Source organism: Dicentrarchus labrax, unplaced genomic scaffold, assembly GCF_905237075.1.
Source record: "Dicentrarchus labrax unplaced genomic scaffold, dlabrax2021, whole genome shotgun sequence".
NCBI lineage: Eukaryota > Metazoa > Chordata > Actinopteri > Moronidae > Dicentrarchus > Dicentrarchus labrax.
The window spans coordinates 7,529,326-7,547,824 of record NW_026136701.1 but is presented as its reverse complement, the minus strand read 5'-3'; the positions used below and the strand labels follow the sequence as shown (position 1 = coordinate 7,547,824).

The 18,499-nt window shown below is 39.9% G+C and overlaps 2 protein-coding genes across 5 annotated transcripts in view; one reads left to right on the top strand and one right to left on the bottom strand.

Moving 5' to 3' along the window:
* Positions 1-5,638, top strand: part of LOC127369044 (abl interactor 1) — a 23,963-nt gene extending 18,325 nt beyond the window's left edge. For all 4 annotated transcript variants that reach the window (XM_051410146.1, XM_051410144.1, XM_051410145.1 and 1 more), the window contains 2 exons: positions 2,679-2,864; positions 2,960-5,638. In XM_051410146.1, the coding sequence (XP_051266106.1) occupies positions 2,679-2,864; positions 2,960-3,135 (362 nt within the window). In that variant the 3' untranslated portion in view covers positions 3,136-5,638. The remainder of the gene's footprint in view (positions 1-2,678; positions 2,865-2,959) is intronic.
* On the bottom strand, positions 5,394-18,499 carry LOC127369091 (amyloid beta A4 precursor protein-binding family B member 1-interacting protein-like). The gene is made up of 13 exons (XM_051410147.1): positions 18,370-18,499; positions 15,155-15,214; positions 12,658-12,745; positions 11,828-12,018; positions 11,678-11,749; positions 11,438-11,597; positions 11,176-11,297; positions 11,015-11,089; positions 10,781-10,924; positions 8,362-8,472; positions 6,773-6,871; positions 6,535-6,619; positions 5,394-5,995 (listed from the first exon to the last, which is right to left on the bottom strand). Exons 1-13 carry the CDS (start codon positions 18,427-18,429, stop codon positions 5,913-5,915), a joined length of 1,350 nt encoding a protein of 449 aa, XP_051266107.1. The 5' UTR covers positions 18,430-18,499; the 3' UTR covers positions 5,394-5,912.

Sequence of the window (18,499 nt, the reverse complement as noted above, 5' to 3'; positions counted from 1 at the left end):
TAGTTAAGCAGAAATACATGCGTTTGTATGTTTAAATCCACTATAAACACACATAAGCACAGTCACTTGTGCACATACCTGCTGTGCATTTTCAAAAACCGCAGAATGTCATCAAATCTTTTAATTTATTTTGAAATAGATTTTAGGTCATATGGCTTATATTTTATATACGTACGTTTAGATATGGAGAGACACCTTTCACAGACATCTCTTATTAATGCTCTGAAATCCACACACTGCCTCACATTCACACTCTCCTCTGCGGCTTGCTACACTCGGCACACCTTTTCTTGCACTGTATCCGTGGGGTTGAGGGGGGAGCACACGCCCCTCGGATGTCTGTCTGTTGCCATGGTGACGGATCACTGAAAGCGTGCGTCCTGTACTTTCTGTCCACTGAAGAGAGAAAATGTGACCTGATGCTGTGTCCTGATTCACCACCCGCCTGTCTGGAGAGATGCAGCTGTGGGGCAATCTAACTGTCTGTATTTGTCTGGTCTTTGTAATGCAGGCTGCCATCTCTGAACTGAAGCACACTACTGGATATGAGTCATACAGTCAAATAAAGAATTAAACCAGGTTTAAGGTCTTAAACCAATAATTAGAATTTTGAAGCCATATCCATTTTTCTGAAAGCCCTTTCCTCTGTTCTTCTAAACAGCCAGTTTCTGGAAAGTCTTTCTCCATAAAGGCCCTCTGGCACGCAGGAAGTGAGGGATTTTTACATTTCCTGCAGCAGACACAGGGATTAGTATGTAAATAGGAGACAGACTGAGTAGTTAGTATGACCAGCAATGGCCAGTCTGGCTGAACAGACAAAGAAAAGAGTGCAACTGTCAAAAAGAGGTCACAACACTAAACACACAGTCTAAAAAGTGAAAATACGCATATATTACCACGTTAATGGTGGATAACACTTCTAAGGACGTACCCACACAAACGCCTTTTTTGTAATGTACTGTTATTTTTTTTTACAGGGAATGGTTGATAATCATTCAGATATAGTCCTTCCCAACTACATATTTAAAGTCTAAATGTAATATCTGCTGTGTTTACACAGGCCTTAAAGGGATAATGGATTGGACTAATAAAACCCAATACAACTATTGTTGTATAGCGAAGCATTTTCAGCTCTTAGTGCTTAAACAGATTTAAAGTCACTTGTTAGACCAGTGGAAAAAAGGTATGTAAGCAGATTGGAATTGAGGGGATGCATTCAATTCAGTTCTCTGGTGCATTATTACAGTGTGTTTAATTCAATAGCAGGCTTATGCATTAGTTAGATAAGAGGTGCTGTTTTTCTTTAATCACTGTACTTGTGTGTGTAAGCCTGCAGGGAGATTTGCTCCAAGAGGACGCCTGTATCACAAGCACAAATGTAGTTAAAAGACTGAAGACCAGTGGAAGAGTGTCGGGACCAAGTCAAGCTTATAGAACCACGCTTTCAGCAAAACACTGATCCACCCATTTTACCACCTCACACTTGTGTGAACATGCAGATAAAAAATGATGCGTCTAACTTCACACAATCTCTCTCAAAACTGGCTCAAGGGAATATTCAGGGTGATTATTGTACTGTTTGCTTAGAATGCCAGTGCTAATTTCTCAGGGGCAAAAGTAAAATACAAATAATACAACTAGGTGAGTGTTGTAGAGGAAGCCATAGTAAAAGGAAATAGGAGAGGCTTTCTTAAACATCCTTTTGAGACACAATAACTAAAAAACACAAAAGGCTGCCTGAAGTACTACTAGTTTAGTTTTACTGGCAATTCTAGCAGGGCTAGAACACTGATGTTTGGGAAGCTGGGAGGGTTTAGCAACCTTTTAAATCTACAATTTAAAAATGAAAAGACACCAGTATTATATAGTAGTATACCTGATTCCAGTATTAAACACTCAATATATTGAAATTTAGGGCAATAGATATATAAATCCAGTATTTCCTAAACAGAGTTGTCATCATTGCAGTGTGAAGAAGGCTTTAAAAGTATTTAGACCTTCATGTATTGGACAAGAAAATATTACTGAACAATTAACTGAATGAGTGAAATATGGGCGTTGGACTCTGGATGGACCCCAGTACTCTTAAAATCCATTCCACAGCATCTGAATATTACTGCTAGTAGTAATAGTAGTAGGAGTAGATGCTGTAGGATAGCTGCCTTACTAAATACTAAAAAAGACCCTAAGCTGCCCTCTAGTGAACATTTGAATCACTGCACATCTACTATGGCATTTACCATCTGCATGCATCTTCACCTAGTAACAAGGTTAACAAAGGTTTCTGTCAGTCTAGAGGATGATTGTCATAATGGAAAAAATGATTAGATGTTATCAATATGTATGCTAGTCTGTAGTCTAGAAGATTGTCATGTGATTTTAGTGCCACTGTCCTTCCACACTGATTTGTTGTCATTATAGAATCAAATATTCTTACAGATTGCTTTGTCATGTTGGTCTCTGACCTAATCCAGCCAAAAATGATAAGAGGTTTATATATTTGTATTTTGAAATGAAATATGTACACGTACTCTGAAGCGACAGATCAGATTGGGGGAGCACACACGTTATCTCCGCACTCCTTCCCCCTTTGCTTTTTATTCTCACTTGATTGATTTTTGATTGTTCTGTCCTCTTTTCTGATTCTCTTTTCTCCTCCACTGTCTGTCTTGGTTTAGTAACGGACAGCCCTGCCCCACCTCCTCCGCCTCCCCCAGAGGACATTGGCGTGTTTGAGGAGCCCTCTCCCCCTCCTCCTCCCCCACCTGTGGACTACGAGGAAGAGGAGGCCGCGGTGGTTCATTACAGTGATCCCTACTCTGACGGAGACCCCCAGTGGGCGCCCAAGGCTTATTTAGAGAAAGGTTAGTGACAGGAAAAACCACTGGTGATCAGCTATTTATAGACTTAATGTTCGATTTGTAATGATTACTCTATTTGATGTTATTTTTTCCCCCAGTTGTGGCCATCTATGACTACGCCAAGGACAAGGAGGATGAGCTGTCCTTCATGGAAGGAGCCATCATCTACATAATCAAGAAAAACGATGACGGCTGGTTCGAAGGTGTCTGCAACGGCGTCACAGGACTCTTCCCAGGAAACTACGTCGAGTCGATCATGCACTATGCTGACTAAAAAAAAAAAAAAAACCCCACCCGAAATGGCACTGCAGTTTTGAACAGAGGTAAAACCGTGAGGATGTACAGATGTATGCAGTCCATCGATTGCAGTTCATGCGGCTCCCATTACTGAATGAAGTGCCATTTCAAGTGAATTTACAAATGGTTTTCTTTTGGGGGGGCTTGTGCTTGCACGGTTTTGTTGTGCTCAAAAAAAAAAAAAAGTATCGCACAAAGAAGGAGGATGCTGAAGCTTTGGAAGACTGGGGTCTGTTAGTTTACACTGTGGACAGAAGGGAGGAGATAAAGGCCTTTTTTGCTACCACTGTCACATCCGTGGTGGTCGGTTGTACTTTTCCAAACTTCAGCTGTCACATTTTGCCTCACCAGAAATTACATACAATCAGAGTAGTTTAAAGAATGCCAAGTAGATCTAGATTTAGTGTTAATTTGTGTAAGTGCAACCAACATTTCCAGTATTTCCAGTATGCAGTAGATCTAGACAGGGAAGTATTACTACGATTTCATGGATTAATGAGGCAGAGCAGCATTGTTCTGATGTGAACGCTGCACAGACGCTCCTACCCATTTCTTTGCACTGTAGGCCAGCAGACCAACCCTTCCCTCCTTTCAAATAAACATCCATCTTACCTTATCAAAAAAAAAAAGGACAAACATCAACAAGTGCATTAGGACACGACTGAATGTTCATTGCCGTTGATGTCCAAATCACAAGATGTTTGAGAGGGCACAAAAGCAACCTGGAGTTGTGTATTTACTATGCTCTGTGTCAGTGAGGATGCTGTTCAAAAGGGTGAACTGAGTGTATAGAATGCATTACAAAAAAAGAAAACAGTTTCTTCTTTCTGGTGAAATTTCTTTTCTGTTCTCTAACTTGTATATAAACCGTAACGTGAGAAGATGCCAGTACAGTACATTTGTCAGTTAGTGTGTTTCACTCGTAAGTTTCCATTAGCTTCAGTGGAAGTGATGCCAAGATTGGATGTTTTTACTTTTTGATTTGTTTATTTTTACTTGAATAATAATTTTATTCATCACTCGCAGTGCCATTTTAACTTGATCTGGGCAAAGTGGCCGTGTATAAACTTTTTCTTTTTCTTTGTTCAGTCACGACTATATCGTTTTGATCATTGTCACTATATTTGCCGATGCTGTCCAGCTACTGTAGCAGAGCTCTGAGGTGTTTCAGAGGAAGGACTAACACGTGTGTTTTCATGTTGTTTTCCGTTGTGTTGGAATATCTGCACTGACTAGTTATCAACAGCTATGATGACTTTGTGATTGCCGCCATTGCTTTGATTTTTTTACACAGCAGTTGCTATCCAGAAGTATCAACTAACCTTTACACTTGTCTGTTCTTTCAGTGGTTGCTGGTGTGGTGCTTTACATTGGTGCTCAATACCCATAATCACCAACCCAAACAACCTCAAGACTAGACTGCTCTATATACTGTAGAAATGTAACAAGGGACTTTAGTTGTAGATGGTGAACATCCTTCAGATCTGTCACCTCTGCATTTTAGTGAATGTAGGCAACTCAGCAGTAATGTACTAAAGCTTGATTCAGTCTGCTGCTTACAGTATGGTTTTGTCTATCTACACACAGATACAGATAAAACAGATAAATGTCTGTGCTACATATGAATGACCCCTGCTAGCTGCAGTGAAGGAATGAATTCCAATCCACAGGTCTTAAAAACAGTGCTGATATGAAGACTTCTGTTCTGATTTCTAACACTTTTACCAAAATAAGATTCCTGCTCTTACAAAGTGATAGTTGGTGCACGTAAAACCCGCTGTCAAATATCATTAAAGCTTATCTCCGATGTCCGTGTGTGTAACAAGCCACATAAGCGAACATAATCATATGTACTTTGTCAAAAAAACGGGCATTGAACATGAACTTTTATTTTGAAATGGAGGCAGACTTCCTCATGTGAGACGAGTACGATCCATTTTCACAAAGACAGACTAGGGAAGACACTGAGTCAAATGAACAGTATTCATTCAGCCTCTGTGCATGAAAAGTATCTAAATGTCATTACAGTGAATGACCACTACATCCCATTCTTGATTGTATTTTTTCCATCATGAGGTAATTTTTTGTGAGAAAACAACTTTTTCTACCTAATGTATTTCTAGCTTTGCATTCAACTTGTTTTTGTGTCAGAGACTGCTGAGGAAGGCTCGCTAGCAGTTTGTATGTAAAGGATTAATTTATACTTTTTTCATAGAGAAACCATGAGACAACCACTGATGTGCAGAACTTTTTAATGTTTACCACTTAACGTCTAGCATTTCAGGGCATCACAGGTCAAGGCGCCTTTCTTTGATGTGTGTTTTCTTAATGATGAAAGGTGGGGTGGGGGAGGGATCAGTAACTTAAAATGTTCATGGGAACAGAATCCAATATTTGTCTTCTCCTCTCAGTTTGTACATAGGATGTGTCCATTCAAATTTATGTACAGTCTTTTTGTAATAAACAGCTCATTGAAACAATGAACAGAAGTGTGTGTTTTGTGTTACGCTTGTTGCATACATTTTGTCCACAACAAATTACAAATAAATATCATTATACACCTGAGAATAAATAAAGGCTTTTAAAATGTGTTCTCTTACACATCATATTATTGTGTGTGCTTTGCTGAAACATCGTGTTATTGGCTCCAGGTTAGACATTTGTCCATGAATGTGCGCACAAAGAAGCCTAAATTGGCTAAATCCAGACTAGTTTAAGTAAAAGCGGATACACAGAAGGAGGCAAAAATGTGTCTCAAACTTGTGTGAGACCAGGAGGAGGAGGAGGGATGAAGTCAGGGGGCGGCTCGTGTGGATAGTCTTCAACGTTGGATCTGTCTGTAAAGACAATCAAATGAGAATGACTCCCAGAGATGATTTAGGGTTTAAATATGCAGTAGGCAGGCCAACTCTTATTCACTGTTGAGAATTCCTGCTTTCCAATAGTTCTCTCCATTGCTGCTGTTCAAAAGCAGCATTATTTCAACCTTGGATAATATGCTGTGTTATGTTTTAGGTCGAGTTCTATTTTGGAAAACTAAACATGTATTTGAACAAGATACAGACATTTTATAACGTACACATAACATAAACTCGTTTAAGATTTTTATGAAAAAAAAAACACAAATAGCATTGGCTATACTACACAACATCTTTGGAGGCCTGCTACTGGCTGCTTCTGTGCTTGAGGGAGGGCATTATGGGTAGACATGATCGTAGTCCTGCAGGAGTCACTGTAGTCTGCTCAAGAATCACACACAATGCTAAACTTTACTTTTAGTGTCTTTATGCAAAGCTTGTCTTACTTTACTTGACTTACTGAGACCGTTTCTGAGAGTATTCTGATGTATCAGCCCTGTTTGAATGTATAGACTCACCTTTGTGTGCAGCAGAGTGCAGAGTTTGAAAAGTGGAGACTCTGTTCATTGCTGCCTGGTAGTTCTTATACAAGACAGTCCCATACTGCACACACAGAGGACACACACCTGTTTAACTCTGAGTCAGTGATGAAATGTCTATTTTTATTATTTTGGTCCATGGAATTCACAAATGTGAAGCTGAATTTAATTAGATTGCTCACGTCAAAGTGAGCTGCGTTACAGTGTTTAATCTGACCTTGGCTGCTCTGATGGAGTTGGCCCAAAGCATCAGTGTGTGTTCATCCTCACAGCACAGGAACTTGATGTAGTGTGACTCTTTCTGGATGCAGGGATGCTTTGAAAAGAGAGCAGGCAGAGAGAACTGTGACATTAAAATGGTCCTCCAATGATTTAGTATTTTACTTCCATGAAGTTGGGGGGCTCGAGAGAGACATACTGAACAAGAAATGGCTGAGATATCCTGACTCTTAATACCTAGTATAGGACAAGCTCCAGAAACGCTGCATCCTACACTTCCCATAATGCAACTTAGTCTTTCAGTAGACCTTGCCTCCCTAGTAAATGCCCACGTCTTTCAAACTCCACAGCCCCAGTGACGAGTAAACTGAACTTGTGTTTAAATACAAACACTATATCTCTGCTACCAGTATGTGCGTTTGTAGTACACTTAAAAGCCAACAGAGGGCGGTGCATACCAAGCTGTTACTGCACTGCGGCCCATGAAGCATGAATAACACTGCATTGATTAAAAAGGAACGAAAATGTGTTTTTCTCTGGTAAACAGCTGTCTCTTGATTAATTTAATTAAAAACAAGCGGGCAAAAATGGAAAATCCTTGATGTGGCTATTATTGTTTTTTTTTGGCTTTGTTAGATAGTGACTGCTGTAGATTGACAGGAGGGGTGGGTAGAGAGGGGGGATGACACGCAGCGGGGGGCCCCATGTCGGGCTCGAGCCCGGGCCGCTGCAGCAACTCCGTACATGGGTTGCCAGCTATACCGACTGAGCTAACCAGGCGCCCGGCTATTATGTTTTTTTTATTAGACAATAAGAAGCACAGTTATTCCAAACACAACACCATGTAGTTGTTGTTCTGTCCTGGCTCTCACAGCAGATAAACCACAAGGAGGTGGGAAATACGCTCTACACTCTCAGGTCAAAATGGCAAATCAATTGAGGTTTGATGGTTTTTTGTTCATTGCACTTCCCCTCAGCATGACTTAGCTGTGATAGCCAGCTCCATTACTAATTAATACTGCAGTGCAAAGTCAGTGCAGTGCTCTCGTCATATTCAACCTTCCCCTCAGCTTATGCTCATGTTTTATGTAACAAAATTCTTATAATGGAAGGAAAGTACCTTACAGTCAGGGGATTCTCTGTTATTTAAAGGTCCTGTGCGTAGCATTAAAGAGGATCTATTGTCAGAAGTGGAATATAATATTCGTAGGTATGTTTTCATTAGTGTATAATCACCTGAAAATAAAGATTTTATCTACAGATACGGCGGGTCACCTTCCATGGAGTCTGCCATGTTTCTACAGCAACCCAGAACGGACAAACCAAACACGGCATTTGACACTCCTGCCCTTGTGTAAGACCACCCACATCACTGATTCTTAGGATATTTAAGAAGGAAAGAAATCAGCCTGCATTTTTCTTTCTTTTGTTAAACCAAGACCTTTTTTTTAATGACACATATTCACAGGGTTTGCACAAATCCTGGTTTAACAGTCCACAAAAGAAACATGCCCCATCCACTCAGTGGGTACATTGCATAAACATGTTCTGTAATGCCTTTACCTCTTTAACTTTAGTTGAGCTTACCTTGAGCAGAAAGCAGAAGTTGGTGGGAGCTCTGTATTTCTGTTTGTAGTCATTAGTGGTGTAGATGTTGACCTTTTCAAAACGGACAAAGCAGGCGAGATCACTGGAAGTCTGCCGGACAGAGAAACAACAACAACAATCACACAGACAGGAAGAGATCTTATACTACAAAATATATTGCTGAACTCAGGTTTGGACTAACTTAGGTGTTTCTATATGATAAAAAGTCTTGCAGGTGATCTATGCAAACGTGTCATGCACCAGAAGTTCCTGGATGTTCTTGGATGAATAGTGGAAAATACATTGGCATCACAGGAAAATATGTTTGTGTTTGAATGTAATTTATGCACAAGACATCAATTTTAAAGCATTTTTAATGTTAAAGCATTGCCAATCCAGAACAGTCTTACAGTCATATTTCAGAGGTAGCATAAATTAGAGTAGTCTAAAAGCTGGCTGTTCATCATTTTGTCTTGATGCTCAGGTTGTTGTTTTATTTAGCATGTTGTGTGGAAGAAATACAGTTTCTGAGTTGCACTGTATGGTAGGTATTAAAAACACTTCAAAGAAAACAATTCAATGTGAGGCCATTTGTGTTTGTTTTACATATTCAAAGAAAGTGAACAATCAAGCTTCAGAGAGAAGATTTTGTTTTTCTCTCCAAAGCATTTCAACATGCCTTCCATTTATGATTTTAAGCACATCATGTTCACGCATTAAAACACACTGATGCTGTTGTTAAATGGGAACTACAAAGTGTCATTTCCTGTAAGTGGAGCTGACCCACAGAGGAGAACTGTTGTTTTCTCATTTTCTTCTCTTTTGTGCTTCAATTTCTTACCTTTTCTCCATGATCACAACTCTATTTTTCTCTCTTCTAGAGAAAATAGTAGAACTATGATCATCTGTCATGACTGTAGCTTTTGTGTCTATGTAAGTCTTGTTTCTGTAGTTAAGCGTAGGTCCATTTCCGGGACGTCAGTCATGCTTTGTTTCTGTCTGATTTTGGCCATTTCTCTTTCCCCTGCCTAATGAACTATACTTTCCAGATCTTCCTCTGCTTTATCCATGTGTCCTTGGATGATTCCTGCAGCTCTCTTATGTTTGCGATTTGCACATCTGCCTCGCACAATTTCCCCTCCATCTATTTCGCCCTCTTAGATGATTTTAGCCTGCAAAGGCCATGTTTTTCTGCTCGGCCGCAGTGACAGAATGACATGTTTCTCTTTAACAGCGGCGAGGCCTCAATTCACACTGTCCATCTTAATTTCTCCCGCTCTTCCTCTTGCCTTTCCACCGCTGCTATGCTTGAGTGCTCAGATGAAAGACATCAGACTTCACATCAGAAAAAATAATGTCTCGTTCTTTTATTTAAAAAATGCTGCCTGAAGAATATTTGTCAGCATTGCATGTGTAGATATGCACATCTTTAAAACAATAGTTTGCTGTTTGAGAAACATGCTTATTTGTTTATACTGCATTAATATTTGTCAGGGCAATATGATGAGACTGGAAACAGGAGGAATCATCTAGCTGTGTAAATGTTAAAAGACAAATACACCCACTAATATTATGTATGTCAAAAATAAAGGTAAATCGACAGGTTGTGGTTTTATGGGGAGGGAAAGTACAACTTGATATTCTAGCGCTTCCATTTATATAAACAAAGGTGTTAATGAATGAACTTTAGAGGTGCTAGGTGGAGTTATTTTTACCTTTGCACAGAGCCAGGCTAACTGTTTCTCACTCTTTCCAGTCTTTATGCTAAGCTAAGCTAACTGACTGCTGGTTGTAGCCTCATGTGTGGGCTACAGACGAGAGTGATATCATCTCTAACTCGTGGCAACAAAACAAAAGACATTTTCCAAAATGCCAACAGTCTAATGGAATATGTATGACTGTGTCTGACTCTGTATGAACTTAGTAAAAACTAAAACATTTATATGTAGTTTGTGCAAATGTACACACCCCTCAGATTTTTTTATTAACTATGTTATCTAAAGATTACCAAGAATAACATCAGAAACCCTTATGCATACTACCTACTTGCCAAATGTGGGTTTTAAAATTTAGGATGTAAACACCTTACAGCTACTAAGAACAGTAAGGCAGTAAGTTGGATGTAAAAAGAAAAGTGTTTTTCCCTTTGTGTATGGTGCCAAAGCCACCTTATGAAACATAACAATAACTAGTGTTTACCAGTTTCACTGTCATGACAACAGCCCACCAGAATTTTCTCCAGGCTATGTGTGGGAGGTGATTTCACCCACACAGGTTCCTAAATGTAATCTCTCGTCTACCTGTTGTCTCTAGAGCAACAATACATTGGTCAACAGTGCACCATAGACATGCTGGCACTTGAGATGAAATATGATGTAGAATGTTTTCATTGTTCAAAAACGTATTTAATTTGCCAAACCTTTGTCTTTCCTTTGGGTACATAGTAGATGCCCGAGGCCCTGAGCATGAAGTAGCGAGGTTTCCAAACCTTTTTCCCATCTTCCTTCAGATACAGCGTGCCCTCAAGATCGGGAACTATCAGAGTAGAACCTCCAAAATGTTCCTGCAGGATCAGAGGAAACAGATTACACACAGAAACTTGACATATGGTTCCAGTAATATGGTAAGGTGTGAGCGTGGTCCAGTAACTGACCTTCAGTAAGAGCTGTTTGGCTTGCTCGTTAATCCCGCTCAAACTTGCTTTCTTCTTTTTCCACATGTAAAATAACTTCAGGGTGAGAAATTTAGTGTTAAACTATGTAATCAAACTTTGGCGAGAAGAACATGCGTGCACAGTTACTAGCTCATACTCACCTGAGGGTCTGTGAAAATCACATACTTCTGAGGTCTTGACACAAAGTAGATTTTGTTTTCGCTGTGGCGAGTCCACGCAGACAGCGGCTCCACTAAATATTCGTGGTCCTCAAATCCTCTTTCTGAAATGATGTGAAAGGGTGTATCAAGCTTCAGTCCTGAAACATGTGTGCAACAGAGTCCCTGTGGAGGAGTTTACTTGCACATGCTATATGTGCTTGCCTGCATATGATCAGAGTGAATGTGTGCGTGCTCCTCTCACCGATCTGCAGCTCAGGGTTGGTTTCACACAGGCTCCAGTCTATGCTGCAGTCACAGTGTGTCTTCTCAAACAGCGTGTCCAAAACCTCTCGGACCGTCTGTCTCTCATCCACCATCAGTGTCTTGGAGCTGCCGTCACTCATCAGCACCTTCACAATCAACTAGGAGAAGCAGCAAGCTCAGTTACCTTAACTGTGCAGCTGCAGGGTGAAGAAATATGGAAAAAACCTGCTGACTTTACCTTCCTCACTTTGGCTTCTTTCAGCTTCTCCAGAGCCAATTCAATTTTCTCAGCCTTTGTCTGGGGTTCCCTCTGGAAGCATAAAATGAGGACAATTATCATTTTGTCATGAAATTACAACTTGGTTTTTATGATCAGTGACTACATTACCTTCTGAAGCACTCCAGAGGTTTTAGCAGTGTTTGATAGTGGAGGAAGGGCAGTTGCTGGCTCAGATTTCTGAGTCACGGCTGATGCTGCGATTTGATTATCCGTAGCGCTGTTGGTCTTTTTAGTTGATTTTGATCCAAGGTCGGCCACCAGAGCATCCAGGTCATGGTCCTCCAGTTCATTAAGAGACTCTGTAAGAAGATAAGGGCAGTAGTGGCATAGAGAAGCATCCTTGTAAAGGTCACTGGTTAAATCCCTGGACTGGCAGGACAAATTTGTTTGGGCAAAATGAAATAGCTGCACTCATTGCTGCCTAATAAACCCTTGAGCCAGGCCATCAGAAGCCAACAAATCTGAACTTGGGTGTTCGGGGAAGTACTCAGTGAAACAAAAAAAAAAAGATTCAAGTTGTGTTCACCCTGTCATTACAAAGGCACAACTCACACAGTCTTGTCTTTTTTTCAAATGTTGTGCTTAAAAACCCAATTCCATTCACTGTTGAATTCCCAAAAGAATTTGAAAAAACATTTCATGGCAAAAAAAAAAACTTTTTCCACAACCATCCACTTACCCTTCATTTCCCAAATGGTTTATCTCAACCTGGTTTCTCAAGGTTGGCGTGACCTTCTGGCACAAAATAAAACACTCCCTATCTCCCAACAGAAATCTTATCTCTTGAAAGACTGCCTCATATGTCCCCCCACTTGCATCCTTACTTTCAGGGCAGTGTGACTCTCGGTCTTGTTACATTTCTGTAACATCTGGAAATTGAAGCTTTATGTGCCATTCTTGCTTCGGATGAGCGCATCCTCATCTGAATGAGCACTTACCATTTAGGTCTGTGAAGCCAATGGAGAAGGTGGTCTCTCCCTGCGAGACAGGATCCACATCTGGTGTGTCCACTGCAGTCGTTAAACTCTGCAATGAGGTAATGTGATGGTAAATTAACAACATCTCACACCACCACATGGGGTCCTCCTGTCTTGCCCACGCCCATAAATGACAGTTGTATATTGTGATATTGTGAAAAATGAAATATAATTTTATTTAATGTTTTAAAATGCTTTTTACACAGAAGTCATGTCTTTGTTTGTTTGTAGTTACAGATAACACTTGAAATCAAAGAGCGACATCAAAGTGGGCCATATGTGTCCTTGAACTGCTCCAAACTGTTGTTTAATTTTGTCACACGAGCCTGTTATTTATCAGGTACTTTGTTTCCCTGCACTTTATCATGCTCTGTTTTCATGCTGTACTCATAATAGCGAACACATTGCACTCAGCTTACTGTACACATAGACAATAAATCATACTTCAGTTTGTTAAGAAAATCTAATTCGTAAAAACGGTGATGTTGCAGTCTGTTCTTTTTATGGGATAAGCTGTATACATCCAGACTGTGTTCCTATTAATGCATTTGAATATCACAAAGAAAAGGGCTGAGATCCAAACCGCAATATTTAAATCAATAACAGAAGTCTCCACTGGCTCAATCATATTCTGTAAACAAGCTGGGCCGACTGCCACCCTGTACACAAAATGCCTGCCAGCTTGCAGCTCAACCCTGATGGCTGTGTCTGAAAACACATGTCGTCATGCTGGGGCTGCAGCTTAAATGACACCTCCGAGCTCCTAAAGTCAAGGATAAATAAATAAATAAAAACTTCTTTCTGTCTTCTGGCTCCAAGGCAGAGAATGGACCTAATCAAGGCAATAAGTGGAATTACTTTAAATCCTTTTGTTTCTCAGACTCTGAGAGGATCATTGTTTTAATCAAAATACTTTTCTTGTTAACTCTGGTAATAGTCTGTGGAGTGGTGTTTGTCACTGTGATGGCTTTCCAAGAGGATGCATGCCAAAGTGACATATAGAGCCTTTTTCTGGTATATCTGACGTAATGTTTAGGACAGATCCCATTCTCAGGGCTGCACTCATTTAGCTTACATACAGAAATTTGAAATGGACAATAATGAATTGCCCCTCGGGCTGAGGTTGCATCAGTTAGTGTGTAATGTTTTTCTTGGCGAGCCGCAGTTATATGATGAGCAGCTTATGTGTGCTTAAGGGAATATGCAGCGATTGCCCACGGTCCAAACCAGATGCGATGACTTCATATCTCAGCGTCACCTTACATTTTTCTGTCTGATGCTCAGTTTCAAAACAAAGACCGCCATGTGTAATCAGATGATGTACAGATTAGCGAGGTAAACATCAAGCGATTTGTCTGATTCACTCCTTGTAACTTGTTCCTGCTTCAAAAGCACTGATGAGAACATTTGGCCTGAGTGTAAGAGTCTCAGCTCATCTGGTCATGTTTTGAGAAAGAATGTGACCAAAGATGTTTGATATCACACTGTTGTTTCTCACAATTCCGGACGAAATTTACTAGTGCATAATGACATATGTTGTCCAGTGTATTTTTAGTCATGTTAGCAACGTGGCTCTAAGCACAGCAATGGCGGTCAGTTGGTCCACCACTTTGGTGCAGACTGAAATATCTAAACAGTTACTGGACGGATTGCCATGAAATTTTGTCCAGACATTCATTGTTCTCAGAGGATGAATCCTAATGACTTTGGTGATCCCCTGACTAGTGTCCGTGACGTCACCCATAGGTTTCTAGGAGCTGTTGTGAAGCTCGGTGTGGTTGGCTCTGGCCATCACCGTCTTGGCAGTCCTGACTCTGCCAGCTCCCAGCTAATCCAAAAATGGGCAAAGACGTGGAGCTGAGGCGGGTTGAATGTGGTCTGGTAACTGAAAAGAGCCGTCTGTGATGGCACCCACCTATCACTCAAAGCAGCCACACCCTTAATTACGCATAACTTCAAGCCTTGATATAATTTAAACAAGTGACTTATAGACAGATTCACTCTCTGTACAGGTGTCACAAATTGGGAAATTAGCTATGGAGACCAAAACCGTTTTTTTGGATCAGGCAGTAAACATCAACAAATGTTTATTTCTGCTGTAAAGTTAGGCATTTTAATATTAGGCTTTACAGAGATGAACTCACTTTTGGAGCCAAGGATATGTTGTTATTTTGGTGATCGTTTTACTTTTCATAGCACCATCGTCAGGTCAAAATTATCATCTGTACAATACTTTGATTAATGACCAAATACCTACAAAACTAACGACATTCCCATCAGCCTTATCTGTACTTTATGTTTATTGTTAACTGGGAAATGTTAGCATTTAGCCAACAGGCTCAACTACAATGTGGAATCTGTTCAAAATTATACCTGCTAAAAATGTCAGTATTGTCATTGTGAGGATGTTAGCATGCTGACATTAGCATTTAGCTCACAGCACCGTTATACAACTCACCTGAGAGAGATGATCCATCTCTCCAAGCAGGTGACTGAACATGGCGTCTATGTCGTCCATCTGAGAATGGTAGAACAAAACATTTGAGTAAAGTAGACTATAAAAGAGACTACAGCAGTAGCATCAGGAACAGAAAAACTTCAGATAATTTCAGTTCAGTTTAATCTAAACCACTTCTTGAATAGTTTTACATGTAGCGAGCAGACAAGTTGGAAAATAAACTCTATTGAAAGGCCTGCATGGACTCCACTTAACATTTTTGTGGTATGGAGATACAAACAGTCTTTGCATGCACATATACACAGTTTGAATATGTCTGTCATGGCTGTAAAAACAGATCAACAATATGCAAGTGCTTAACCACTCAACAGGAAAAACAAAACAGAAATGCTATCTCTATTTCTAAACAAGTCACAAGAACTGCAATGTAATGTCATTGCCACGACTCTAAAGAGTGACAAAGCAGTATGTGTGGCAGGTCTTTGTTGTCAGACGAGATATTTTTATTACCTTCCAGCAAACAAATGAGCCTCATCTTCAATAAACTGTGGAGGTGGTTGTACAATACAGTGGTAAGTTAACATAACTCAGTGACAGCAAACCTACCTCACTCACAGGCTTTAAAGCCTCTTCTGCATTATTTAGGTCCACATTCCACACACAGACAATTTAGAAATAATTTCAGATATAAACAATTTAACTACAACTTTAAAACTGATTGACTGCTTTTTCCTGTGTTTCAGATAGCTGAAAGACACAATGTGAGGAGATGGCTACAGTGTGACAGTACCCATGGCCAAACCTTAATATAAAGACTCCTCACTTTATGGGTGATAGCTCAAGCCAAAGTACATCACATTCTTTGCATTAATATGCGATAATTTCAGAAAAATGTAGATAAAAAAAAAAAACTTTGTGAAACTCAGCGTCTGGGTTTGTTCATATGGCGGCACCTTGCCAGCTGTAGAGCCAAAAATGCATCTCGCATGTGGAGCGGCTTAAAAAGCAAACTGAAGAATGAGCTGTCTGCTTCTTGCCAACTCTTTGAGAATGTTGCTTTGTGCGGTTATCATTAACAATAGATATTAATATACTGTGAACCCACAGTAGAATGCATAGAAACTAAAAGCAATACATATGGAGGAAAGGTGGTGTTGGTGGTAAGATTTAAATACAGCAAGTGTTTCTGGTTGTCATCTGCTTCGTGTCTGCACGTTAACTTATCAATTCACTTTATGTACAGACAACAAGCAAAATACCTGGAAGCAAACATGAACAACTGTCTTAACTAATAACAAAATATACACAACAGCCTGCAAAACCTTTATGAACTATCCATCACTGATAATATGCTATCTGTTTGCAATGTTGAACCTTACACATGATTTCTGTACTTTTTCTGCATATAATTTCAACCACATATCTATAGAACATTTTTTGCATCAATTATAGTTTATGAAATCATATTTTGTGCCTTGTTTGAATTCTTTTCTATATCGCATTAAGTTGTTGTGTTTGGAACCTTAATTCTGTAATTCATTAACCACGTTCCACTTCACATCTCTATTTAGTCTGCCTTCTGCTCATTGGATACTGAGAAAGGCTCCAATCCCATGAGACCCTAAATACACCTATATCTGTATTCACGCAGTCAGTTGTATGGCATGGTTTCGGTCTGTGGAGCCGAATCCTCATTTCCTAACTGATTTTTTGGCTACTTGGGAGCTACAAAAACAAGTTATAAACACAACACTGACATAACAGCACCTTTTAACTTGATATGGCGAAGATGCTAGCAAAAACCTGTTAATTTACATGCCCAGCAGACATGAGGTACACTTGCTAAGACAATTTCTCAACTAAGACTGCTCCCATCTTTTCTTTATGTACCTCTTCAACCAGAGCTGGATCACGCTGTGTTATAGCTGGATCATCTGAGAAAGAGTGAATACATTCTCAGAAGTAAAAATAAGAGTGAGTCTAAATATGTGACGAGCACAGCAGACATCTGTTTGGCTTTGTTTAACTTCACGCTGATATATTTTATACATTAAAGCTGCAGCTCGAGGTATGCAAAGTGCACATTCTGCCTTGTATATGGTATCACATAAGTGGTGTTTGAGGCATACATAAATTGTCACTCTTTTTTGCTCTCACTTTTTCCTCTTCACACACACAGACACACACACACACACACACACACACACACACACACACACACACACACACACACACACACACACACACACACACACACACACACACACACAAAAACAAACACACATATACATACATACACACACATGCAGCCTAATGTGCATATACACAAACAGGAATACATACAGTATACAGTCCTGCCTGTGCTGTTCAGTCTCATTCTGTGTTTATGCTGAACAGTAAACAGACCATCCATTAAACTGTAATGAGGTAAAAGAGGAACAGTGGATGGTAGAGGACTTAGTATTGTTTCCATATGAAAGTGAAATCTTTGGATCAAGAAAGTGAATTTCACCTTTTTGGCCTGTGAGGACTTCTACTGCCTCACATATGTTATAGTCAGTCCAAACTTCTGTTTCTGTAACTTCTTTCACATATAAAAGGCACATATACAAACAGGTGTGTAACTATTTTCAATATTAATTACTGGTACTTGCATGTCCTCATCAAAGCATTACAAAACCACATGTGTTTATGAATTCCATGCTCTCATCAGGCATGTCAGATTGTTGCTGCCGACTCCCACTGTGGTCTCACACATCAACAGAATGAGGAACCGCCAGAAGACAGACAGGCAGGCTAAGAAGTGGACAAGCCAAAGCCTGAGTACCAAAAGCGATTTATTGAGACTTATATGCATGAAGGGAATCAGAAAGCATTGCCCGCTGACAGTAAACCAACATGTTTTTTCTTCTTGTGGTTGAGAGCTTCTTACTGTTTTCTAATTAGTTGCACAACCATCCTTTGGCTGCTCTGAGAGGACATGTGTTTGTCCTAAACAAAGCTGATGTGGCTGCTGAAGTATTTAACTCTTCAAGGGACTATAAATAAATCTAGACCTGTTATGTATGTATAAATATATGTTTTTATATATATGATAGTTCTAGATTTCACATTAGCCTATTTTTGTTGTATTGATTTACAGTGGCCATAATACACATCTATCACTCAAACTTCTTTAAAAGAAACATTCACTGTCATATAAAATGTGTCCTTACCTTTTCTGTCTCTTTCACACATGGAAGCATCATAACGTGTGTAAATGCTAAGAAGCTCATGGGTCAGTCTATAAGTAACCCCTTGTACACGTGATGCTGCCTGCACTGCCTCTGCATACATTAGCTGCAC